This window comes from Rhineura floridana, chromosome 15 (genome assembly GCF_030035675.1).
Source record: "Rhineura floridana isolate rRhiFlo1 chromosome 15, rRhiFlo1.hap2, whole genome shotgun sequence".
Classification (NCBI taxonomy): domain Eukaryota; kingdom Metazoa; phylum Chordata; class Lepidosauria; order Squamata; family Rhineuridae; genus Rhineura; species Rhineura floridana.
Window position 1 is genome coordinate 35,128,231 of NC_084494.1, and position 26,985 is coordinate 35,155,215.

The window sequence follows — 26,985 nt, forward strand, 5'->3', positions numbered from 1 at the left end:
GGTTCTGTCCAGAGGGCCAGCCCTTCATCTACTTGGAGACAAGCTGAGGACAGCCCGCAGCAGCTCAGGTCTATACAGCAGTGGCCAACAGGAGCGTCACGAAAACACATCTCTACCTGGTGAAAGCCGCAACAGACTTGATGTCCCAACCTTGGATGGATTGCCTCACTTCGTTCTACACCATGGACGCCTATTGATTCCCTTAACTCTGCTCCCTAAGTGCCACTGTGCATTTTTTGGGTGGGGGGGGCAGAGGAAAGGTGGCAGGCGGTTAATTAAGCATCAGACTTGATCACCACTTTCTTTGCTGGGTGGATTCGGGCTCAATTTCAGAAAGAATATATTTTTGAGTAGCAAAAAAAATCCTAAATAAAGCAATTCCAGTATTTTTTTTAAAAAAACAATAAGCACGTACTCGCAAGATTCCTTTTTTTTTCCTCACTGGGATTTTGGAATGCTGGGCTCTGTCAAAATGGAATCGCACGACATTTCCGAATGGACTTCATACTACAACGAACCCACGGAGGTAGGTGCCAAGTGAAAAAAAATAAACAAACTTGGGAATCGATGTATGGATTTAGAGGTCAAAAGAAGCAACGCTGGCTGGGTCTGGGAATGAATTTGCACTCCATCTTTATTTGGAGAGTGCATACAAAATAATGTTAGTTATAGGACTCAACCATACTGTGATCTGGCAGGCGGGGGGGGGGGGGAGAGTACTCTGTGCTTCCACAATGTTGCAGCTAGCCATGGTTGTACATTAGAATATGCAGCTCAACATTCCCATTGTTATAAGGAACTATAGTGGCCATCCTCACCAGGCAGGCGGAACTGGCTGACTTGTCTACCTGGTGACAACGTAAAATGAGGGGAAAGGTAGCAGAGGGCGTAATTTAGTACAGCAGTTTGTTCTTGCAGATTTTAGGAATGCTTAAGAATGTTACAGTTTGCCTTCCTAGTTCAGGTCCAAGGTCCACTTATTCCACTATTCCAGATAGAAAATATAGGAAGCTGCCTGATGCCGAGCCAATCCGTCGGTTCCTCTAGCTCAGTATTGTCTGCACTGACTGGCAGCAGCTCTCCAGGGTTTCAGCAGGGAATCTTTCCTGGCCCTACCTAGAGATGCTGCCAGGGATTGAACCTGGGCCCTTCTGCATGCAAGGCAGGTGCTCAGCCAGTGAGCCGCCACAGCCCTTCCCCAGGTGCCATTAGAAGGCCCCACCATCTGGTATTAAACGGTTTATGTACAGCCTCCAATCATGGCTGAATCACGTATCTAACACACACACCCTGTATCTGCCTGGTCATAATTTTATATCATTTTATTATTGCATTCTATAACATTTTTAAAGAAAACCTGTAAAATGGTCAATCACAGTGCATAAGGATTCACGCCGTTTTGGTATTTCACATTCCAAGTCGTTAAGCAAATGAAATTCAGTTTTCCAAAAATCTTGGCGTCAGCCTTTTCTTAAGTGTACGTAGTGTGTTAATTTTGTGGTGATGGTGGCAAAGTCCCATCTCAAAAAGAAAGGAAAAGAGCAGTTTTCTCATGCTACATTTTTCTAGCACCTTTCTTTTAGCCATCTTTCCCGCAGTTGTTGTTGCTGTTAGTCGTTTTTTTCCTTCAGAAAAATGAACTCAAAGCGACTTACAAAAACAAACATTAAAAACAAGGATAAAATGAGCTAAAATACATCACTAATACACCAGTTAGAAAACTTTACCATTAACTTTACCATGTTTTCTTCCTTTTTCCACAACTGTTGCTGCTATATAAATAAACATTGTGATCATAGGGTCTTAAGGTAGAAAAAATGCTGTCAATGTGATTATAAAATAAGCAAACTGACACTCCCAACACTTTGCTTCTCAGGCTAATGCTTCCAATAAGTGTTGGATAGTTCGCAACGCATTTCCAAAATGGCTCCATAAGCAGCCAGTGCACAGGCAGGAACATACAAAGTTCACCGAATCAGACCACTGATCTGTCTAGCTTGGCACTGTCTGCTCTGCACTGATTGGCAGCAACTCCCCAGAGTCTCAGGCAGAAGTCTTTTCCCAACCCTATCTGGAGATGGCGTGGAATGGATGGAACCAGGGACCTTCTCCATGCAAAATATGGGCTCTCTCACTGAGTTTTAAGTCCCCACATAGGGTACAAGGTCCTGGCCTTCTTGAATGTCACGAAACCCTACAGTTTGGACTTAGCAGGAGTTTGCCAGCACCTCTGACCCTCATCTCTGCTGGCCCCATGCATATACACCCAGTAACCATGGCTTTATGGAATAACTCTTCCCTGCTTGGAGGGGAGGGGGAACGACTACCAAATATTTGTTTATTTCTAGGCCATTTCTTGTGCTTTGCACATGATGCTGCAGTGTCCAGCTAGGAGTGAAGACAGTGCACATCCCTCCTCCATCATCTGAACATGCCTTTTTGCACAAAAGGGCCCAGATCTATGCCTATCTCTCTCACCCAGTTCCTTGTTCTCTCTCAGCAATGCACAGAGGGCTATGATTGCTCCAAAGGCATCCATTCTGGCTGTAACCTTTCTGTGCATAAGTTACTCAAGCAGAAGTCTCTAAAAAAGCCTATGACAGCTACTCATATCTGCAGCTCTGCAGAAAGACTATGTAAATCCCTGCAGCACCGTCATGATGAGATCTAAAATGGAAGCCCCATCATATCACTGAAAGCAAAACCCTGAGGACTAGCAACAAAGGAAGGCCATCACCTTTAGGCTGCCCTCTTATGAGTTTCCCAGAGACATTGAGTAAGAAAATGCTAGGCTAGACGGATCTTTGGACTGAATCCAACAAGGCGATACGTTCAGGACACCCAATATCATAGCCAATGGAAAATATATTCTTAGGGCAAAGTTGTTTCCGCATGGGGCTACTGCTGCCTCCTACACATGTGCTGCCAAGGTTATTGTTTATTTATCTGCTCTATCTACTAGTCTCCCAATAATTGTCGTTCTCTGTGCAACATACAAAAATATTATCCAACATTTTAGAATCAAAAAATCCGCAACGCAATTCTACAAAGCAGTGCTAAAACAATCAAGATAAAACCAAGGAAATCTAAAAATAAAATAAAATAAAATACCAAGCAGCAGATCACGCAAATTAAAAAAAAAACCTTCGAGAATAAAACAACCGTATTAAAAAACCAGTGCAACGCAGGCTGGGAAATCATCAAATTTAAAAAGCCTTTGAGAAGAAGAAGATATTTGCCAAATGCTGAAAAGACCTTAAGGCAGGCACCAAGCAAGCCCCCCCCCGCTGTTTTGGACCAGCTGGGGCTGATGGGAATTGTAGTCCAAAACATCTGGAGGGCACCAAATTGGAGAAGGCTGCTCTGTAGTGTGTGCACATGCGGGGAGGGGAGTACACTTTCAGAGTGGGACACTGCCCACTGGTTCTCTCAACTTTGGAGCACCCACCTCTAAAAGTAGCCCTCTCCTTCCTAGCCCAAAGCCACCTTCGTGCAACAACCCTGTCTACCAAACACTCTGCAAATTAGGGGCAGCCTTCATGCAATCCCCTGGCAAACATGGGCACACGTCGGTTAAGCTCTTGTCATTTGATGACTCCTCTTTATGTATTTATTTTAACGATTTCTATCACAGCATGGTTTAAACTACATAGACTCAGGCCATTGGTCCATCTAGCCCAGTATCGTCTACACTGACCGGCAGCAGCTCTCCAGGGTTTCAAAGAAGGGTTCTTTTCCCAGCCCTACCCAGAGATGCCGGGGCTTGAAGCTGAGACTTTCTGCATGCAAAAGCAGAAGAAGCTCTTCTATTGAGCTATGGCCCTTCCCAGCAACCTTTCTTCATATATATAAATATATATATATATATTATTTAAAATATTTATGAATCCACTATATGCACAGATCTGTAAGCAATTTACAAAAGGTAGAATAATGCAGATCATAAATAAAGCAGGAGAGTGTTAAAAGTGACCCATGGGGCAAATTAACGTTGCCTCAGGGGCCAGGCACTGCACGATAATGTCAATGATAATGTCAATAAAAAGAACAAATCCTGCCCGTAGGTTTACAGCTAAAGAAAGTTAGGATGATTAGGAAACAGGAAGGGTTTGCTTTAGCAACAAAGCTAAAGTAACAGCTAACATATATTATATTGTATATGATTTGTTTTCGATATTTTAAAATTTGTAAACCACCTTAGGCACCAGTATATAAATGTAATTTTAAGCCCCCCCCAAAAACACAGTTCTCAGCTGAATGTGTGAAAAATGTCATGTTTAAGTTGATATCTGATGCCTCAAAAAGGTCCATTTGAGGTGAGTCATCAGCTTAGATTGCTCATCCCCCCCCCCCCATGAGACCATCGCTTGACGCTGCACTCAAGAAGGAAGGAACGCTTTCAGGGGTGAAGAGTCACAAGGATGAAACTTATTAAAACACTGATAATCCAGCTAAGGGCAGCCAAAGTTAGTCTTGGGGACCAGGCTAGACTTGAAAGTGCCAGGAAGGTGCATCAGGATTGTTCAAGTCACAACCGAGAGAGACCTTGTGCACCCATACTTTGTAGAGACTGGGTGTGACCAGTAGCATAGTGGAAAATTCAGAAGTGCAGAGTCCCTTCATGTTAGTCACAGCTGTACACACACCCCTCTTATTTTGCTAGTGGTTGAGAATGAGATCCTTGTTAACGCCTTCTTCCACAACAACAGACACCCCAAGGAGACAATAAGCATGAAAGGCGAGAGTGTTAGCTACTGAGAAGAGTCTTCTCGGTGGTTCACTCACCTCCTTTCACTCTGATTGGGTCCAATCAGCAGGAAAGGGCAAGGAAGCAGGTTAGAAGACTCTTCTCAGTGACTAACACACTCCCCTTTCATGCTGATTGGCTCGTAGAATGCTGGAGGCACAGGGACCCTGCTGGGACCCTGCTCCCAGAAACGTAAGGGGTCTATGACCCCCCAAGACCCCGGATGACTACACCCCTGGGTGTGACAAAGGTTGGGTCACATCACCATCAGCTGCACTTTCAAACATGCACCAGGTCCAAAACCCCAGAAGATGGAATTCACCTGACATCAAAAGGCAGCAAACATGGAGGTAGCCATTGCTTTACCGCGAGACCTAATCCTTCAACGGGAGGCTTACACTTGGCTGAAGATACTAGCTTGGTGTTAGAATTACCCCTCGAAGATCAAGCCATCATTTATCCCCCCAGGAGGCATAAAAGAGGCTGCAGAGACAGTGTCCTCTGGTGCCAACTGCTCTAGACCCCACCTGTGAGTTTCAAAAAAGGAGTTTTCCATGCAACCTGTCAGGCACTCCCATTGCAAGCAGGGAAAAAGCAACTCCCAACCACCACCATTTGTTAGGCATGTATTTGTACAGTTTTCAGGGCTATGGCTTTTACCGGTACTAGCTAGGTAAAACCCAGTAAAACTGCTTTAACATAAGAGCCTGGATCAGGCTAAAGGGGGCCCATCTAGTCCAGTGTCCTGTTCTCACAGTGGCCAACCAGGTGCCCCAATGGGAGGATGCCCCAATGCGAGCAGGATCTGAGCACAAGAGCCCTCTCCCCTTCTGTGGTTTCCAGCAACTGGCATTTTGAGGCACGCTGCCTCCGACCGTGGAGGTAGAACGTAGCCATCATGGTTCGTAGCCACTGATAGCCTTAAGCCTCCATGAATTTGTGTAATCCTCTCTTAAAGCCATCCAAGTTGGTGGCCATTTTCTAAGCCAACGGGGCAAAGACTATAGCCCTGGCCCCTGTGCAGAATAGAGCAATAATGGGCAGAATGGCAAAGAGGAGGAAAAATTGGGATTGCATCGACTGATAAGTGTAGGCTCTTCACAACAACACCTGAAGGTCAAGGGCACAGCCAGTGGGCGTGACTGGAATCCTCTTCCACCACCATCCCTTCACACATTCACTTAAGCCTATCTGTACAGGCCTAAAGTATAACTGGATTACAAATCCACATGCCCCCTCCACACATTGCCAGCACCTTTTGCCTTTTTAGAACATGTGACTTCACTGGCTTATTAACACTAGCACAGAGATAACACTTCTATCTTAATTTCTAGTTTTATTTATTTATTTACTTTACATGCTTGCTGGAAGAAAGGACTCATGTAGATGCTATGGCCATTCTGATTTCATGGAGGATGGACCACGAAAAAGACAAATAATTGGGTGTTAGATCAAACTAAACCAGAACTATCACTAGAAGCTAAAATGATGAAACTGAGGTTATCATACTTTGGACACATCATGAGAAGATAGGATTCACTAGAAAAGACAATAATGCTGGGAAAAACAGAAGGGAGTAGAAAAAGAGGAAGACCAAACAAGAGATGGATTGATTCCATAAAGGAAGCCACAGACCTGACCTTACAAGATCTGAACAGGGTGGTTTACGACAGATGCTACTGGAGGTCGCTGATTCATAGGGTCGCCATAAGTCAGAATCGACTTGAAGGCACACAACACACGCACAGGAGGACAGAATGGAGCCTCTATGGCCAGGGGCGGGAAGTCTGATTACAAGTTCCTGGGGACAAACCACAGGGCTGGCTACATCTCTGTCATGGCCAGCACCATCCATGCACCAAAGAGAGGTCGCTGCAAGCTTGGGGGAACCTCAAGGTCTGCAGAAGTGGGCAAGGGAACTAAGAGGGGAATGTGAAAAATCAGCTAAGCATGCATTTCTGTTTTTAAAGAAGATGTATATGCCACCTTTCCACCAAGGTAGCTAAGTTTTTTAATTTGTTTTAGAAAGAAAAGAAAAAACTTGTTGAAATCACAAAACTATAACAAGATCAAAGCCAGCAATTAAAAAAAAAAACCAGCAGTATGCCTAAGAACAGTTGTGTGGTGGGCCGCACAACTGAAGTCAGTTAGGACTAACTACAGAACCAATCCTGTAGTATAGGACTAACCCTATACAGTTAAATCCTGTACAACTGAACCCAGTGGCAAATCAATGAGGGTAAATCAGGAATAGCACTGACCTGCAAGGGCCAGATTCTAGAACAGTATAAATGAATGCTTAATATCTGAGTACACCCCCAGCCCGCCTCTGCCTTATTAGACAGATTCTTTTAGGTTTCTAGAATTTAGAAACCCCACCTTTCCCCTGCAGAAATAGCCAGCCAAGAAGTCTCCATTTGGTAAATGTGCCTTTGTACATAAGTAGTAAATTTAGTTCAAATTATCAAAGGGTATGATGATGTTTTGCACCCAAATGATCCAATGTAGCAGGAAAAAGAAGCAGTAAGGGAATCCTACGTTTGGGCAGTTGCCTCCCCTGACTTCTTTTCATTCAGCGGTACAGATAAAATAATCCACATGTCAACGCACTATGCAATGATCCATTGCACAATGGCAGTCATTCCTGATTTGGTGAAGTAATTCAGATTAATCAGACTAGAGAAATTTTGTCTGGGATAGACTATTTGCATTTATAAAAGAAGGTAATAGAATTAGGACTGCCTGCTGATGTTTAGGTGACCTCCCAATGAATGGATTAATCAAATACTCAGTGTTAAGTAAATGGGCCTAATAGCAAAACCTCACTGCAGGTGTCTTTTATTTATTTATTTATTTCATTTAAACCACGCCGTTCTTTTCCTGATAGAAACCCAAGGCAGCTTACATATGGTTCCCAGGCGGTCTCCCAATCAAGCACTGACCAGACTTGACCCTCCTTAGCTTCAGCAGGAAACTGGGTTTATGTACCTTCAGACCATAGCTGAAAGGAGCCATGTGCAAACTCTGTAAATAGGCAACTTTAATATCTTTTTTTTTTTTTTGCAACCTGGAAGACCAGGGTTGGAATCCCCACACAGCCATGAAGCTCACTGGGTGACCTGGGGCCAGTCACTGCCTCTCAGCCTCAGAGGAAGGCAATGGTAAACCCCCTCTGAATACCGCTTGCCATGAAAACCCTATTCATAGGGTTGCCATAAGTCAGAATCGACTGATTAAGATTATTTTAAATTTTCAGTTCTACAAACAACCATTTGAATTGACGTTGTGGGTCATTGCAACAGTTTGGAGTCACTCCTCCCACAGGTTAATGTAGGTTTATCTTATTGCTGAAGTCTTTACGATTGGGCCACTTTCTATGTGAGTCTCTTAAAAGACTTGGGTTAATAAGTAACTTTGCTGTTAGAGTACCTCTGAATTAACATTTTAATTCTAGCTGGTGAGGAGTTCTGTATAAGACAAAAGCTTGCACATTATTTTAGTAATTGTTTAATGTGTTGTTAAAAGAGACACTAGCTAAACAATCCTTAATTTAGCAGACTGCCCTAGTTGTTTCATGTTCTCAGCATCTGCCTATTCCAACAGCATCAGAAACCAATCTAATCAAAAAGATAACACCATTACAATAGATGCAGATGGTCTACTCTAGACAAAACTACTCCAGTTTTATTAATCTGAATTAGTTGTTGGGCACTGTCAACCACACACTGACATTTTCACTTCCTATGTACTACCCAAGAAGGTAAAGTGTAACGCACAAGAGAGAATTCCCCATTTGCAACACAACACATCTGTTCTAGGTTAAGGGAGCCCACAGACAGTGCCTCACTTGAGAGCGCCCTCTAAAATAAATCAGCTGTCACTGATACTGGAAACAGAACCTATTTGAGGGCAGCCAAATATTTTCAAAAGGGGAGGTGGTAGGAAGGATTACTGCGAAGTACAGAAGGCCTGGCAGGGTTTACATGCAGCAACAGCTATGTTATGAAAAGCTGTGTGGTCCCCACACCTAGTGGGATAAATCTTTGTGCGAATGAACTGCACAGAACCTTAGACAGAAGAGTATTTAAAATGGGTGGATCTAGAAAATAACAAAGGGCCTTCTTGACCCAGGTTATTTTGCAGTTCTCACAGATGTAAAAATAATATATTTTTAAAAATAAACAAATCACAAAATATACAATAAAAACAGAGTATCCACAACAGTGGTGGCCGAAAGCAATGAAAGGGAACTGGTGACATGATACATTAGAAGTTCTTTGAAAAAATGCCAAAGTTTAAAATTTGTTAGATTTAGGTGTGCAGAGCAAACAGTGTCTTATTCTTGAATGTTATTTATGTATTTACTTATTTTGAAGATAACGATTTTTGGAACTCACTGACTGACTCATCCACACTTTCGGGGGTGTTAATATTGAGATGTTACAATGGACAGAAAGGTGAAATTTGCTGCACACACAGTAAACTGATAGTGATTGCTAGAAATGCCCTTTAGGAGATCCTCTCACAGATCGCACAGGCCCTGGCTAGTTTGGCCCCTTGTAGAAGAATCTATCGTTCAGTGCAATGGGACTTATTAAACTTGCTTAGGACTGGGCTGTAAATTATCCAGTGTTCCTATGATAACTAGACAGGATTAGAGGTGTGAAGGCCTGGGGGGAAAACCAGAAATTTGGGAAACATTTTTCCCCAAAAATATTTCCAGCTTTTTCCCCGAAAAATTGGAAAAAACTGGGAAAAGGGGGGGGGGTTCCCATTTTTTTCCAGGCCCTCACAGCACTAGGCTGGATTAAAAACAAAGAAGAGTCATGTGGCACATGAAAGACTAACAGATTACTAGTGGCATAAGGTTTCATAGATGACAGTCCACAGTTCTTCGGAACTGTGTCTTGTTAAGGGTGCTGGGACCTGTAGCTCTGTGAGGGATACACTACAGTCCCAGGGATTCCTGGACAGGGGAGAGGGGAAAGATGTGATTTAAATGTGTTTTAAATGTAGGGTGTTATGCAGTAACTGGAAATAAAAGGGTGGATAAGAAAATTACTTTTCTAGTGGGTCAGTAGATCTGAGAGAGGAACAGTGAAAGTCATTTTCTTTGTACAAATATAGTGGGGGGCAGGGGAGAAGACCTGGATCAAACCTGTGGCACTGGGGGTATGCTGTTAGCCTTGGGGAGGGCAGGGTAAGGGGGAGAGGTACAATAAAAGGATGTGGTTCTGTGTATTTACGTTGTAGTAAGTCTCAGTGAATGCTGTGGGACCTACTTCTGAGTAAATATGTTTCAGAGTGGCAGCACATGTGTTTAGGACTGCAGCCTCTATTCCCCCAGACATAAAATAGAGGGAGACGGACAGATAGAATCTCCCAATCCCATTCATGACTATTTCAATCAGAACGTGCTGACAATTATCAGTGGAATACTTTTTAACCTTCAGCCTGTATGCATAAGATAAAAACTAACACTGATTACTGCTGTTGCTAGAGACCCAGTTTGCCTAAAATAGGCAAGCAACATGGTGCCCTCCTGATGTTTTCAACTACAACTCCCATCAACCCCACACAGCATGATCAATGGTCAGAGATGATGGGAGTTGTAGTTCAATAACATGTGGAGGGCACCATGTTGGCTGCCTCTGGTCTAAAGGGATTTTATAATCCAAAGGAATATTCTGAAACTCAGTAATCTCTTTCAGATGTATTGATCTGGTATTTTTGATTACATGATTTGTCACAGAGCTGGCCTTGGTAGAAGTCTAAGGCTAGAAAAGGGGTTGCCAACTTTTTGTTACTAGCCCTGCTCCTGTGTCTTTAGCAGTGACTTGATTGGCAGAAATGCAGAATGAGAATATTTTCCTGGCATGGAACCAATGCAATGGGAAAAGCTTCACTGGCTAAATTTCTATTTGTCGGGCTGCTGTTAAATGCACAGGGGAAAGGCCAACTCTGAAAACTCTGCCAACTCTCCATTGAAGTCCTTCTGGGGGCTGGTTGAAGAGAAAAAAATTATGCAAGGCCAGGCAGAGTTGGCACCTACAGCCATTTATAAGACAAGGGCTCTTTTCTCTTTCCCCCATGTGGCCCAGTCCCTCATATCTCCCAGCCCCCAGGTGTTCAGAATAGGCCCAAACTTTCCCATGCAGGAAAAAGTGACTTAATTTTAGCACCTTCTGTGGTCTTGGTGGAACGGAGCAAACAGACACCTGCTGAGCAAGATGTACACTTTCTCCAGGAGCCAATGGGTTGTCCTTCAGAGGAAGGTGACAACAGGATATGGTTGGGAAGGGGGGGGATTCTGGGCTCAACCAATTCCATCAGAGCAAGGCAGGATTCCACTCAGTAGCAGAGTTTAATCTGAGCCAGTTTTCAAATAAAGTTAGGTCCTAAACCTATTTTCAGGACCAGATTTCAGTCTAGGAATAACCATCATGATGTTGATGCTGATACGGTTCCTTCCATGTACGGCTTTATAGAGTATGCAAAAAAAAAGGGCAGGGTTTGTACCAAATGCTAGTCCTGCAAATAGATCCACTTAAGGCATAATTAGGCTCATTCAATTCAATGGGTCTACTCTGAGTAGCTTAGTTGGATACAACCCTAGGTCCCTGCCTTAACGGGCTTACAGTCTAAATTTTAACAATGCAGAGAACAACAGAGGGCCATGTAGAGAGTGGAGTGCAAAGTACATGCAAATTACACATACTTAAGACTTCAGTTCATTGGGGAATAAAGGAAGCCACTCTATTATTGTCGACACTGACTGGCAGAGGCTCTCGAAAGTTAGTGCCCCGGGGGGCTCTTTTCCAGCCCTACTTAGAAATATAGGATTTCTGCCTTATACTGAATCATACCATTGATCTATCTAGCTCAGTATTGCCTACACGGACTGGCAGCACCCCTCGAGAGTTTCAGACAGGGAGTCTCTCCCAGCCCTACTTGGAGATGCTGAGGAGTGAACCTTCTGCATGCAAGGCAAGATGCTCTACCACTGAGCTATGGCTTTTCTCGTAAGAGGAATAATAAGAAAGCTAGATGTGACATGGGAGTATGCTGTAATGGAATCTTCCGGGGGGGGGGGGTTGCTGAGTCAACAGGGGAAGTTAACCCTTTCACCCCCAGCATCATTTCTATCCCTCCCACCAAAGCTGTTGTCATTCACAGAGGGGAACAAAGACAGGTAGAAAGATATCTGTATTTTCCCCCTCCATGGGTTAATAGCAGCTTGCAAGTGGGGAACGGGGGTGGGATTTCAGTCAGGGAAATGCTGATGGGAAGAGAGTAACAAACACCTGCTTCTCCCAAATCACAAAGTAGGAAAAGCAGGTTTTGTGGAGAGATTTGAAGGAAGAATTAGAGTTGCAGCCCTTGTTAGCGAAAGTGAACATGCAACAGCCTTCCACAACCTGGTGCCTGCATATGCTCTGGACTACAACTCCTTTCAGCCCCAGCCAGCAGAGGAGGGCTGACATACACAAAGGATGGTGATGTTATTCCTGATGTGCATCTCCCGAATAAATGGGCATGATGCAGATCACTATGCCCTTACTTTTCAGTCCTTAACATGGTGGAAACACCAATTCATGCCTGCAGTCAGGAGCATTGACTGGATTTCCCCCACTCAGAAACAGTTTTATGGGTAGCAGCAAGGGCAATTCCACAGGGACTCTGTGGACCTCCAGATACTGTTGGACTCCAACTTCCATCAGCACCAACCAGCATAGCCAATGGTGAGGGATGATGGGAGTTGTAGTCCAGCAATCATTGGAGGGTCACAGGTTCCCCATCTCTGGATTATGCCGATGTGAATTAGGATCCCCAACCAGCATGTAATATCTGGACAGGTGGGGAAATCCATCATATTCCAACCCTGTAATTGGTCTATAAAGGTTGCTAACATTTTTATGGCCCCTACGCCTGTGCTTTTTAACAGCAACCTGGCATGCAGAAATTTAGCAGGTGACATTTCCCCACCATTTCATCCCAGGTACATGGACACAGCCAGTCAACAACAATGGCATCCTTTCAAAGCCTTTGGCTTCACCCCTAAATCAAATCCCCAATTAAAATAGATTGTGCGACATTCGCACTGCTTTGAATTTTGCAATGCAGTTCTCTAACCAAACCATGTTTACAAAAATGTATATGTTAGGGGAAAGTGTGCATAAAATTGAATATATTCATGCAAATAATGTACTAAAAAGCATTAGATTAGGATAGTTTGCAAAAATGTGTATGTTAATCAAATCTGCATAGAAAAATATGAATGTTTAGAGAAATTCATGCTAATATGCAGAAGAATGTTTTTTAATTGGCACATTGCTGCAGGATGATCTCATTCATCCTTTAGTAATTGTGCCCCTCACTTATTCTATTTATTATGAAATTTATTATTTATTATTTAAACTTATATCCTGCCCTTCCTCCCAAACAGACTTGCCTCTTTTGTCTTCCTCAGTCCCTCCTAACCTGCTGCCCAAGGGTCTAGGTGTTTGCATCCAACTTTTCTTTTTAAACAGCCAACATTGGGGCTCTGTTGCATGTATTTGCACACAACACAAAAGGGGCCTCAAAACTGCATGGGGCAGGCTGCTGGGGGGGCATATGTGACACCTGAAGGAGGCACAAAGTTCCAACCAAGGAGGGTATCTTGGCAATTAAAGCCTCCCCCCACCCCTGTCCACCATGGGTATCATAAAACAGACAAAGTATAGAAGATGTTCATGTTCAAAATTTTTGAGAACCACTGGTTCAATATATAGTTAGCCTATATGTTTACACCAGTCATCCTCAATCTGGTCCCCTCCAGATGTTTTGACTACAGGTCCCATCAGGAGTTAATGGGAGTTGTAGTTTGAAACACCTGAAGGGCACCAGGTTGGGGGAAACTGATTTAGACTGTAGGTTCCTCAGTGCAGAGAGCTTCTGTTATTCTGTAAAGCTCTGTGTTTCCTGATGGTACAGTAATTATGATAATAAACCTGCTTATATAATATTAGATCACTTGATTAAAGAAACTGAGCAGTAACAATCTTATGCATCTTTACCCAGAGTAGAAGTAAGTTCCAACTGTGGACTGTAATTCTGTGAATGGCCACATTCACACCATATATTTATTGCACTTTAAATAGTAATGGTTTCCTCCAAAGAATCTTGTAAAGTATAGCTTGTGAATGCTAATGGGAGTTTTTAGAGACCCCTATTCCCCCTCACAGAGCTACAATTTCCAGAGTGGTTTAACAGTCAGTCCCAGAGAACTCTGAGAATTGTAGCTCTATGAGCAGAATAGGAATCAACTAACAACTACCAGCAGCCTTCACATACTACACTTCCCAGGATTCTGAGAAGTGGTGGAATAGTGGAATAGTGGGATATATGTATGGTGTGAATTTGTCAATGTTTATTTAGAAATAACTGCTTTCAGTGGTGCTTACTCAATTCACACCATACATTTAAAGCACATTCAACGCACATTTAAAGCACATGACTTCCCACAAAGAATCATGGTTACTGTAGTTTGTTAAGGTTGCTAGGAATTTGTAGCTCTGTAAGGGGCAAACCACAGTTTCCACAGTTCTTTGAGGGATGTCATATGGTTAAAATGTGTGTTGAATGTGCTTTAAATGTATGGTGTGGATAAGTGTATTTAGGATTGCATCCTGGGGCAATTAATTAAGTGATCAATTACACTGGATAAATTTGCACATGAAACAATTAAACCGTTATAAATAAATAAAAAAGCAGACTTCCTTTGTTTTTGGATATTGCAAGCAGATCTCAGAAGAGGCATTCCTGCTTCTCTGTCACACAGGACAGAATTCTTCTAGGATAGCACTTGCCGTGTGCAGTTACACAAGCAACTTGTATTAAAAACTTAAAGTCCTTGGATTCAAAAGTTAAAAATTTGCTGCCCGATTAATCAGAAGCCCCCTTTTAAGTTCATCAAAATGAATTTTAATTTATTCATCTAACCAATGAATCCACTAAATGTTGCAACCCTAAATCAAATGTTTCAAGTTCCTAAAACTGGGATGTGAATTTGTAGCCCTCTAGATACGGCTGGATTCCAGCTTCCATCAGCTCCAGCCAATATAGTCAGCGATGAAGGATGATGAGAGTTGTAGTCCAGCAACATCCGGATAGCTACCCCGGCCTAAAAAGAGACCAGGTGCCTTTTAAAACTGGACAGTCCCTACTCACAAGCTTGATGTTAAAGAAAGATAATGGCATATTTTTAAAAGGGAGGCAGAACAATGCTGCTGCTGCTGCACTTTGGGTGATCATGAAGGTACTTCTGTGGCTGGGGCTGCAATCCTATCCACACAATGGGACTTGCTTCTGACTAAGTTTGCCTAGGACTGCACTGTCTGGCTGTTAAGCCAAGCCATGGTGGTTATTCAGGTTTAATGAATCTGGGCTTCCGTGGGCAAAATGCTTTTTAAGATTTTGCAAACCAACCCTATCTCTTCATTTGCATGAGGGAATAGATTTGACTCCTAGTTTCCCAACGAAGGGGTGGGCTTTGATGCTGCTGTTGTCATGTTTCAAAGGTCTTCTTGTACACAGGGCAGAGGGGAGGCGGGGGATGAGAGATCCCTCTGTCCTTTTGGGTAAGGACCAAGCCAGGGCTGGTTGCCATCCCCCCCCATGCAAACAACTGGTTCTAATGTCCAAGGCTGCCTGTCCAGGGGGGGAGGGTGAGGGGGTGACGGCCCCAGTCTAGCTTGCACAACCCCAGCGTCTGCCTTGCTGTTTGGAAAGGATTTGGGGCTATCTGGGAAACGAGAGAGGCCATGGAAAATCTAAATCCCACTCTCCTGAGCTGCTGCAATTAAGGCTGCTGCGTCCCCAAACTTGCAAAACCTGTAGCTGAAAATGCTGTATCTTGCTAATTAGAAATTAAAAGGATGGAAGAGGTGAGGTGGGCTCTCAAGAACCTATGTGCACAGGATAACGCAGCTTTTCTAGAAAAAGAATTTTAACTTTTGTTCAACCCTGGTTGTGACAGAAAACATGAAGGTCCCCAAGGTCAATTTCTAAACATTTCTTGATAATCCTGTGAGCTCGAAACTTTACTTTTTCTTTTAAGTGAAAAGTAAGAGCCTCCAGATTTATTTCCTATACAGAAAAATATATCCAAAGAAAGAGACTGTGTGTGGTGCAGTGGACCATCATTTAGATCTGGACTAGGGAGATCAGGGTTCAGACCACAAAGGCAGGGTTAGCCAAAGTAGTGCCCTCCATATGTTGTTGGACATGATTCCCAGCAGCCCCAGCCAGCATGTGGTAATGGAATGGGAGCTGTAGTCCAACAACTGCTGGAGGGCACCAGGTTGGCAAAGGCTGCTCTAAGCCGGGCTACCTAATGAGGTGACCTCCAGATATTGTTGGATGACAACTCCCATTATTCCTGATGGAACGATACTGGCTGAGGCTGATGGGAGTTGCAGCCCATGAACATCTACAGCAGCCTTTCCCAACCAGTGTGCCTCCAGATGTTGTTGGACCACAACTCCCATCAGCCTCAGCCAGCATTGCCAATGGTCAGGAAAGATGGGAATTGTGGTCCAACAACATCTGGAGGCACACTGGTTGGGAAAGGCTGATCTACAGAGTACCCCGTTGGCTACACCTGCTCTAAGCCATCACCTTCCGGGGGTATCTCTAGGCCAGCAGTTGGGCAGGTAGAAGCCCCAATACAATTGGCAGGAATTGGAGTAAGGGAGCTAATCAATACAGCTATGCAAACTGATATGTCTAAGCCAATTCACAATTTATGTGGCAAATTGTGTTTGCTGCATACATATTGGTGTCCACACCAGTAAACACAATGAAGTGTGTGGCATAGTTGTGTATTTGTAAACAGTGAATACGTGCCAAACTGCACGTGTTCCCACAAATTTACAAACACACATCTGTTCTCAACACTTTACATCTGTAAACACCAGTGGGAACATGCTGTCTCAAAATGTCAACTGACTCTCAAAGCAACGTAGATTGCATCTTTTATTCATTTCAACACATCCTGCACAAGAATGGGTTGCACGCACCTGGAGAGGGGGCAGGAAATTTCCTACTGGACCCCAGGAACATCTGGCTAATAAAATTCCAGCCACTGACAAAGGAGTTAAAGAACGGCCCTGAAACAGCTCCCTTTAATCCAAGATAATGAAAGAAGGTTCAAAAGCCATTTGCTTTTTCAGAAACAATAGGAAGCTGACCTTGGATGGGAGCGGGCTAATCTCCTTCACTCATTCTAAAAAAGATTTACAATGTTTGGCTCAGAAAAAAAACAAGCTGCAAGGTAGACACACCCAAGGCAGATGGAGGAGGACAGGCCAAGTAGGAATCCCTCTAAAGCAGCCTTCACCAACCTGGTTCCCCCCCCCAACTCCTATGGGAGTTGTAGGACAAAACATCTAGAAGACACTAGGCTGGCGAAGATTGAACTGAAGTTCTGTTGAGGAGAGCTGTTACAAGAAGCTACCTTAAAAGCCAAACTATATGTTGTCTTGGGATTCAAATTCGCCGCCCTGGGCTCCTACTGAGAGGAAGGGTGGGATATAAATCAAATAAATAAATAAGTCTGCAACTGGAAAAGGTTTGGACCCTCTTTTCCCCAATTACCCCTCCCTGTGTTTGCTTTTTGAACAAAGTTGTGTTGGAGTTCCAGTCATGGAACGTCAAAATAATGTGTAGTTTGGCTTGAACTAAATCAGACCTTCGGGGTCTAGCTCAGTACAGTCCACTAGCGTAAATGGGCTGTTGACAACATAGTTAACTCACTGAATTGTTCCCTGGAAAAGGTAAATCCAGTGGTAATACTGCCTAGTATTTTAATGCCAACTGTGTGGACACTGCAAAAATTCTGCATGCAAATTTCACCCAAACTGCCACTTTAGTGCACACTACAGAGTAGAAGCAAGCTCTCTCCAGTCCTCACCATGATTCGCTGTGGTTTTGCCTCTGGTCTCTCTGCTTATTTATTTACTATCTAGATTTCTATCCCACACCTTTCAGGATATCTACCCTCACAAGCGGGCTTACATAAACATAGCAAAATACATTATTAACAAATACAATGGTAAAAACTTCCTGATTGTCAAAGACTAGGGATGGAAGAATCTGTCTATTTCGGTTCTCTCAGGTTCTCATTTTTCCAATCTGAAATTCAGTTCCCCAAATTTCTGCAGCAATGTGCCAATTTTTAAAATAGGAAATTCTCATGAAAATTCTTCTGCATTTCAGCATGAATTTCTCTAACTCACATTTCTGGATGCACATTTGACTAACATATACATTTTTGCAAACTTTCTCCTAATTTAATGCTTTTTAGTACATTATTTGCACTAACATATTCATTTTTATGCACACTTTCCCCTAACATATGCATTTTTGTAAACATGGTTTGGTTAGAGAACTGCATTGCAAAATTTGAATAAGTGCGAATTTGCATACATTCATTTTATTGGGGATTCGATTTAGAGGTGAAGCCAAAAGCTTCGAAAGGATGCCATTGTTGTTGACCGGCTGTATCCATGAACCTGGGGATGAAATTGGTGAGGAAATATCACCTGCCAAATTTCTGCATGCTGTTAAAAGGCACAGGCATAGGGGCCATAAAAGTGTTAGCAACCTTTATAGACCAGTTACAGGGTTGGAATATAGTGGATTTCCCCACCTGTCCATATATTATATGCTGGTTGGGGATCCTAATTCACATCAGCATAATCCAGAGATGGGGAACCTGTGACCCTCCAATGATTGCTGGACTACAACTCCCATCATCCCTCACCATTGGCTATGCTGGCTGGTGCTGATAGAAGTTGGAGTCCAACAGTATCTGGAGGTCCACAGAGTCCCTGTGGAATTGCCCTTGCTGCTACCCATAAAACTGTTTCTGAGTGGGAGAAATCCAGTCTTTAATGCTCCTGACTGCAGGCATGAATTAGTTCTTTCAGTGTGTTCAGCACACTGGACAGCTTCTTGAAAGTTTGGGCAAAAACCTGGAGCAAGATTCACTGCCCACTGACATTAGAGCCACCAGCCTCCACTGTCTCCAGGAGATGTTTCTTAAAGCACTTCCACACGGTGTTTTATTGGGAACTCGGTACTGTTCATGCATGCAAATTTGGCAGTGTCCATGTGACAGCATTTTCATCAAAATGTCATCCCATATTATTTTCCCATTTAATCCAGTTTTAATTAAATGTTGGGGGGAATATATGGGATAGCATTTTGATGAAGACACTGTTGTGTGGAGGCTGAGAAAATCTGCATTATTATTATTATTATTACTATTACTATTATTACTATTATTATTATTATTAACAACTCACCCTTCACCCTTAGGTCCCAGGGTAGACTTTACTACTAGTTGCAAGATGCACCTCTGTGGAGAGGGAGTAGCATTGAGTCTACAATAAAATGCCATGTGGAAGAGCCTTAGTCTTCTTTTACAAGTTCTTCATACACACATCAAAACACTGATCTATAATTAAGAATATTTCTGATGCTGCAGAAGGAAGATATATTACAGACAAGATTAGAGTCCCCAGATCCAGATTAAAACCTACCCTACAATTAAATGCATACATTCACACCTATATTCAGTTCTGTTCAAAACCAATTACATTCTTTGCTCCCTTGAGCATCCTAGGGAGGTTCTTCCAGAGTTTCTTTTATTACATAGGCTGTGATCCAAGGCATTTGCATTCTATTGGCTGTGTGTTGTTTTAAATAACTTGTTAGTACACTCATTTGGGCTCCTGCTGGGAGGAAGGGTGGGATATAAATAAAATAATTAATAAATAAATAAATTTCAAAGTGCTGATATTGTAAGTATTAGGACCATTTCCAGACATTTGTAATACTGTTAGGTGTTGCTTCAGAAATATCTTAATTTAAGGTCTTAGGAGGAAACTACATTGTCCCAGCACATAAACTACAAAGCCCTGGTGTAGACATCATGCTGCCCCACCTCCAAACTATGCTCAGAAGATCAAGGAATTACCCATGGGCTTTTATGGTTCTCCTTCCTCCTCCCCTCTAACACAGGTACTCACCCACTGCACTGAGTTTCAGAGATAATTCTGATTAGTGCAACATCTACACTGTCATTTGTGCTAACCATAGTTAGCCTAAACCACAGTTTGCAGGCCCACTTTGAACCGTGGTTACTAACTATGGTTTGGCACCAGCAACAGTTAGTGGAAATGCTGGTGTAAACACAACACTAACCACACTTAGCTCCAAAACTCAAAGGGAGAGAGGAATGTCCATACAAGAGAGGAAGAGGACAGGGAAAGGGGGGGGGCAATCATCTAACCATGGTGAGATCAGTCAGCATTTCATACATCTGCACTGAGCCGATGTTTTATAAGCTGTATTCCATGGCTGCAATCCAGCAAACAGTGTAACAAGTTCCATGAACCCAGCTGATGTTTGGGCTTGTATATTTCTCAAACAGCAGCCCAAAACAAAATATGGCAAAACACTAACATATCATAGGGTAGGGGTGTAAAACCAAACAGGTCAGAAGTCCTACTGGATTTGAGTGCAGCTAAAGTAGTTCTCCAAGTTTTAGCTGCTGTCTCACTATAGATGTAACTAGAAAGACATGAACAACAAAAAGTCTTGTGGCAATTTAAAGGCTAACAAATTTAGTCTATATGGTTATGTACACGCTCCCGTTTAAACTGCATCCAGTGCACTCCCATTGCTGGTTTGGGAAATGGTGTACACACGTTAGCTACAATCCATACCTATCCTCTACTTACCCTGTTGTTTCTTATAAAATACTGTGTTTTGATGCATTTTTCTCCAAACCAGCTTTGATCCAACTTGAGAAAAAGAACAGCCTAGCTGCGTTTTAAGCCTGTAATAAGTACACAACCTCTCGGGTTTGGCATAAGTTTTCATGGATTGCAGACAGTCCATCAGATGCACAAAGGTGCAGGCACACACACATGGTCATCCTGTGTAATTCAGGGTAACACTTTATGCATCTGATGAAGTGGTTGTAGTCCACAAAAGCTTATCCCAAAATGAGTCTGTTAGTTTTTCAGGGCCTACAAGACTCTTGTTTTTCTTGCAAGAGACTACTAGCACAGCAACCCCTGTATAAAGGCATGGGCTCAGACGGCAGACTGCAAAAAGATTCAGGTTAAACATGACTGCTACTTCTTCTGAACATCCTCTACTTCATCCCTCCCCTTCCCCAGCCCAACTCTCTACAGCTGAGTGTGACTGTGTGCAGATTCTAATGCACGTTTGAAGGCAGTTTCCCAAAATTGCTTGTGAGGATCTCTAGACTGGAGGACAACACTGGCCTCAGAAGAGGAATAGAAGAGGACATTTCTGACCTTTCCTGGTCCTAAAGTCACACACAGAGGAGCTTTCATTAGAGCAAAACAGTAGCTCTTCCTTTCCCCAGATCAGACTGGGATGATGGGATTGTGTGGGATTTGCAGTCACCCCTACGAATCAAAAGTGAATCAATCATGGTCCCTGTCCAGGGTACATTTATCCCAGACATATTTTGGTTGGTGAAGAAGGGAGGCTCTTCCACCTGCCTCTCCTCTCCCTCCCTAGAAACGGTGTCCTTTCAAGCCAGGGTCTGCCCCACATTCTGCAAACCCATTGCATTACTGGGAATTTTCTAAGAGTGGTGAACCAATCGAACAGGCTGCCTTAACTGTAAGTGTGGTGGGTGGAGCAGTGAAAGAGGCTGTATAAGGCAGTTAGACAAACATTTGGGTGGATTACTTTAGGTGGATCCAGTCCATGAAGCGAGAGGCCACCTGCATAATGTAGTGACGAACAGTGTGAGCTGGAAAATCCCCAGTTCAAATCTTACCTCAGCCTTAACTAGGTGGCCTTCAACAAGCAACTATCTCCTCCTTCTCCTCCTCCATATCTCTGGCCATCTGCAATATGGCGATGACAATACTGCCTTGCCTTACAGGGCTGTTGTAAGGATTACTGCAGTAATTTATGTGGCGCACTTTGAACACTCAAAAAGCGCTTTGTAAATGCTAAGTGCCCTGTCCCTAAGAGAAGACTGAACAGGTTTTTTAGAAATCTCTGCTGCTTCTCAAAGGTTGATACCGATAGACAAAGAGTTCCCTTCAGATTCTTTGGGAACAAGTCATCTGACTTAATTTACTGCCCAATCCTATGCATGTTTACCCAGAACTTCTCAGAAGGAAATCCTACTACGTTCAACGGCGACTGGGTCTCTAATACTTTTTTTTTTTTTAGAAATAGGTTGTTGCAGGCAGGCTACCACCTTCAAAGAATCATAGGAACTGTACTTCTGTAAGGGGGATAATAATCCCCTTCATTGGGGAATGTCAGGGCCGTTAATGAGGTTATATAAGTATTCATTTACTTACTGATCACATTTGTATCCTAATCTTAATCTTCCTCCCTGGCACCCAGGGCATGTATGTTGCAGGAGTGGGAAAACTGTGGCCCATCAGATATTTCTAGACTACTACACTTGATCTTAGCCAATAGGCTACAGCTCCCATCATTCTTGGCCACTGGCCATACTTGCTGGGGCTGATGGGAGCTGGATGATGAAAGCATTTCTTTCTTAAACAAGTCAGACCAAAGATCCATCTAATTTGGTACTGTCTGTCTACCCAGAGGTCACCAACTTTTTTAGGCCTGTAAGCACATTTGGATTTTTGAGCCAATACTGTGGGCACCAACCATCTAGTCACTCCCCCCCCACGAGTCCCCTGGATCAGTACCCCCACACACAGCAATGAGACAGAAAGTAAAAAAGTATGAACACTCACATTTAGCTTTTCCAAGGGATCTGGGTAAAAGTTAGATCCAGTAGAATTAATCTGAGTCTTGAAAAGCACATAGAGCTGAAAGAGGAAGTAGGAAAGAGTGTCACTCTTCCAACTTCCTCCTTCAACTCTATGTACTTCTCAAGAGAGAAGAAAGTAACCCACCCTCACCACCTCATGACAAAGGGGACAGTGAGTGGGGTGAACTCAGAGGTTTTGTGGACACCAGGGGAAGAGGTCAATAGTACAACTGTGCCCATGTGCACCATGCTGGCAATCCTTGGTCTCCACTAACTGACAGCAGCCCTCCAGAGTTTCAGAGAGGGGTCATTCCCAGTCTTACCTGGAGATACTGAGGATTGAACCTGGGACTGCCTGTATGCAAAGCAAATGCTCTACCCAACACAATAGCCTCCTTAGGCATGTCTCCTTTCTTAAACAAAACCCCATTCAGATCTATAGATGTCTTCGCACTGCCTTGCACGACCTTCAGAACAGGCTCTGTGAATAGATTTTATGGCTCAGTCACCCACAGCAACAGACACCAGGCATATGGCCAATGAGGCTTATGGCACCAGACTGTATTGATTGCTATTGCCCATCCGTTGGCAGCAAGTCCTCACTTATCAATGAGGATCAATAGTTTCACCAATGAAGTCCCTTTCTTATGTAAATAGCAGGTGTTGCTTCTCTGCCCTTAAGCATCTGATTCTCCTTCAGTGGTTTTGAGCAAATAAAATGATTGGTAAACAAAGATGGCATGCTTGAGGGAAATTATTGGGTTCATGGACCACCAACTCACCTCATTTGAAGGGGTGGGAGGCTTCAGCAGCACAGGAAAGGACCATGGCAGCCCAAACTCCCTAAATTTCTCCACTGGACAAACTGTGCACTTTCGTCCTCTCTGTTCCCTGTAGACTGTGCTGACCAGGGAAGTTTCACCTAGGAAGAAACCCTTAACTTCAAGTTTTCCTTCAGGCAAAATTTCAGTGGAAAGTCTAGTGTTAGCTCTTTCTTCCTAGTTGCACTCCATCTCTCTGCTTTTTCCCTGGTAGAACAGTGGTGATGTGTTCTGGTAGAACTTTATGTGCTCCCCTGTGGGAAAATGGCTCCCTTCCCCCTATATTTTGTGTGTTAGTGGTGGTGGTCCCTCTTCCTTTTAAGTCTCCTACCATAAAATGGTCGTTCTATGGACACCCCCCCCGATAATACAGAGGTGGGCTGTTCCTCATTTTGGGCCCAGATGAAGCAATGGTGGGCCTTCACTACCACTAATTGTGTTCCGTACTTCTGTCATTTCCCCTGTATGGACCATGTTGTAGATTTCTTTCACATTGCTCACCTCAGACAAACAAAGGCGGTCAAAATCTCAGTCTATTTTCTTTCCCTCCATTTTCATGTGGTAAGCAGTTGTTAAGTCATTTCCGCCTTGTTTAGACACAGCGGGGATCTGTGTCTTTGTCAGGGGCATAATAGAAATTCATCAGGTGTAGCTGTCCCCTTTACTGTATTTGAGTGGTGGTAAAAGCTTCACCTATTGATTTCTGCATGCTGTGTAACTACTGAAGGCATTAAACTTTGGACCATTTCCTTGGTATTTGTCTCCCCACAGAGTAAAGGTCTCTCTTGTGACAGTCTCTCTTTGCTTCCCTTAGGTATTTCCTTCGGTGAGCACTATGACGTCCAGCCTGGGGCCTATGAACCCTATTAATTCCTACGTCACATTGAACCCTCTCAGTTCCCCCAGCTCTATGAACATGACATATCCAAACAGTGGACTGAGTAGCCCGTCTCTCACTGGACTGACCAACGCCACCAGTTCCATGGGCCTTCCGACAGTGGCATCTCCTGTCAGTCCAGTATTGACTCCGCTGGGAGCTCAGGCTCCCACTCTCAACTCTCTGTCACCTTATCAAAATGTCACCCAATCAATGGCCCCACTAGGCTACTCACCATCAAGCATGAACAGGCCCAAAGAGATCAACAAGTCATATCGGCGCACACTGACCCATGCCAAGCCTCCCTATTCTTACATCTCCCTCATCACCATGGCAATCCAGCAAGCCCCAAGCAAGATGCTGACCCTCAACGAGATCTACCAGTGGATCATGGACCTCTTCCCCTACTATCGTGAAAACCAGCAGCGCTGGCAGAACTCCATCCGTCACTCCCTCTCCTTCAATGATTGTTTTGTCAAGGTGGCCCGTTCCCCAGACAAGCCCGGCAAAGGCTCCTACTGGGCCCTCCACCCAAATTCAGGCAACATGTTTGAGAATGGCTGTTATCTGAGGCGCCAGAAGCGTTTCAAAATTGAGGACAAGGCCAAGAAGCCTAACTCCAAAGGTTCCAATACGCAAGAGCAGGCCTCCAAGATTCCAGAGGGTCTTCAGGAAGGCCAGAGCCCCAACACAGGCTCTGAAGGGGCAGAGTCAGGCCACTCAGATACTTCCCATGGCTCTGAGGAGCAAAGAGGTTTGGTCCAACTGGATTGTTCCGGGGGGCAGGGCTCATCCCCCGCTTCTGAAGCCTCCCCAGCCCCCATCTCCCAGTCCATGAATAGCCACTATTTTGCCACCTCCATTACCAACCTGGATCTTCCAAGTGATCTCAAAATGGACCCTCAGTTCAACTTCAACCACCCTTTTTCCATCACCAACCTGATGTCCACAGAGCAGAGCCACAAGATTGACCTGAAGTCCTATGAGCAGGCCATGGCATACAGTGGCTACAGCTCCCCACATTCAGTGGAAAGCAAACACGCCTACGAGACAACCACCTCGCTCAGCGAGACTGGCTCCTACTATCAGAACCTGTACAGCCGCTCCTTGCTCAACGCCTCATAAGGCTGTCACCCTGTTGCAATGCAAGATAAGAGGAGGCCAAAGAGACAAAAGAAACTCAGCCTCATGCCACAATCACCAGTAAGTCCATCAGCAAGATGTTCCCTTCCATTGCCATCCAATCACATCATGGCCAATGGAAAGGAGAAAGAAGCCAGAGGCCCTGGTCTATCCGACACCGATGAACCATACGCTTTCCAGACCTCAAGACCGAAATTGCCTCATAGTGGTCAAAGAGCTCCTTTGGAGGCCTTCCATTTCAATAGACTCACTTGCCCATAAATGACCAGGGAGAAGCAAGGAAGAACAAGTCCACACACCTTGCTGCTATCAACCAATGGCTAGTTGGGTAAAAGAGGCCATGGAATTCAGCTTTATTTTAGCATGGGTTCCCAAGGGCAAATTCCATCATCTGAAAATGATGGACCCCTTTCTGAATTTTACAGTAAGTAAAGATGGTTGAAATATCCAGGAGTCAAGCTTTGGATGTCCATGAATACATGAAAACGAACATAGGAATGGAAATTTGCAATCTTCAGCAAGCTGGGGACCATCCCTTGGCCCAGAACATTTGACTTTCCTGTCTCAACATAGATGTTACAGTCAACGGTTGAACTTGTCTTGGGATTCTCAAACCCACCCATTTAGGTCAGAATGATACATGGCTGGACTCCATTGTTACACACACACAAAGGGGTTTTGTTACCCCCAAGACAATTTAGGCCTCAGCCTGAACAGGAGCAGGGAAAATATAGTTGACCTTTTTTTAAAGTTGCTTTATATATTTAAATATTTGTGCTTTCTGTTGGGAAAAGGGGTAAGAGTTGATTTAATATATCATACTTTAGAGACAATTCAGGGGGGTGTTTCAAGTTTGTGTGTCTCTCCTTTTTTTGTATTAATGATAATTAAAACAAAACGGTATTCAGGGTTTTCTTTTCTCCCCCACCCCCCTTGGCAAGGACTTTATAAATCTGATCTGTTGGCATGGTCAGCAAAGATTCCTAGTTCCCAACACTTAAGACCTCAAAAATATTTATTTATTTTTGCTATATAATCCTCCCAGTCTTTCAGGGCTGAGGATGTGAACATGTGAAGCTGCCTTATATCAAGTCGGACTATTGGTCCATCTAGCTCACTATCCGTCTACACTGACTGGCAGCAGCTCTCTTGGATTTCAGACGGGGCTCTCTCATAGCCCTACTCGGCATTGCCAAGGACTGAACCTGGAACCTTCTGCATGCAAAGCAGGTGCTCTGCCACTGAGCTACAGCCCTTCTGCAGGACAACAACCTCTCCAGAGGAGAAATAGAGGATATAAATTAAAAAAATTAACCACCACTATCATGCCCAGATACTCAGTAAGATCTCTTCCCCTTCCTCCCCCCACTTTCCAACCACAAATCTGAACTGGCAGCTCAATCACAGTATACAGTGAACAAAACAAAAAGACTACAGTCCAGAAAAAATTAGACACAATTAAGTTACATTGATATCAATGGAACTTAACCTATTTTGGGGATTGCAATCTCTCTCTCTCATCTGTATCACTACCAATAAACCATGGCTTGTATCTCCCTAC

General features: G+C 43.7%; 1 protein-coding gene and 1 long non-coding RNA gene across 2 annotated transcripts in view; one reads left to right on the top strand and one right to left on the bottom strand.

Moving 5' to 3' along the window:
• On the top strand, positions 1-26,984 carry FOXA3 (forkhead box A3). The gene is made up of 2 exons (XM_061596313.1): positions 1-526; positions 24,219-26,984. Exons 1-2 carry the CDS (start codon positions 455-457, stop codon positions 25,404-25,406), a joined length of 1,260 nt encoding a protein of 419 aa, XP_061452297.1. The 5' UTR covers positions 1-454; the 3' UTR covers positions 25,407-26,984.
• Positions 1-26,985, bottom strand: part of LOC133370258 (uncharacterized) — a 36,791-nt gene that overhangs the window by 4,409 nt on the left and 5,397 nt on the right. The gene's annotated exons all lie outside the window — the stretch shown is intronic.

Bases quoted from the DNA above. Each gene is read 5' to 3' on its own strand.
- FOXA3 (XM_061596313.1), top strand. From the start codon at position 455: ATGCTGGGCTCTGTCAAAATGGAATCGCACGACATTTCCGAATGGACT. The intron at 527-24,218 runs GTAGGTGCCAAG...TGCTTCCCTTAG, and splicing joins ACTACAACGAACCCACGGAG to GTATTTCCTTCGGTGAGCAC.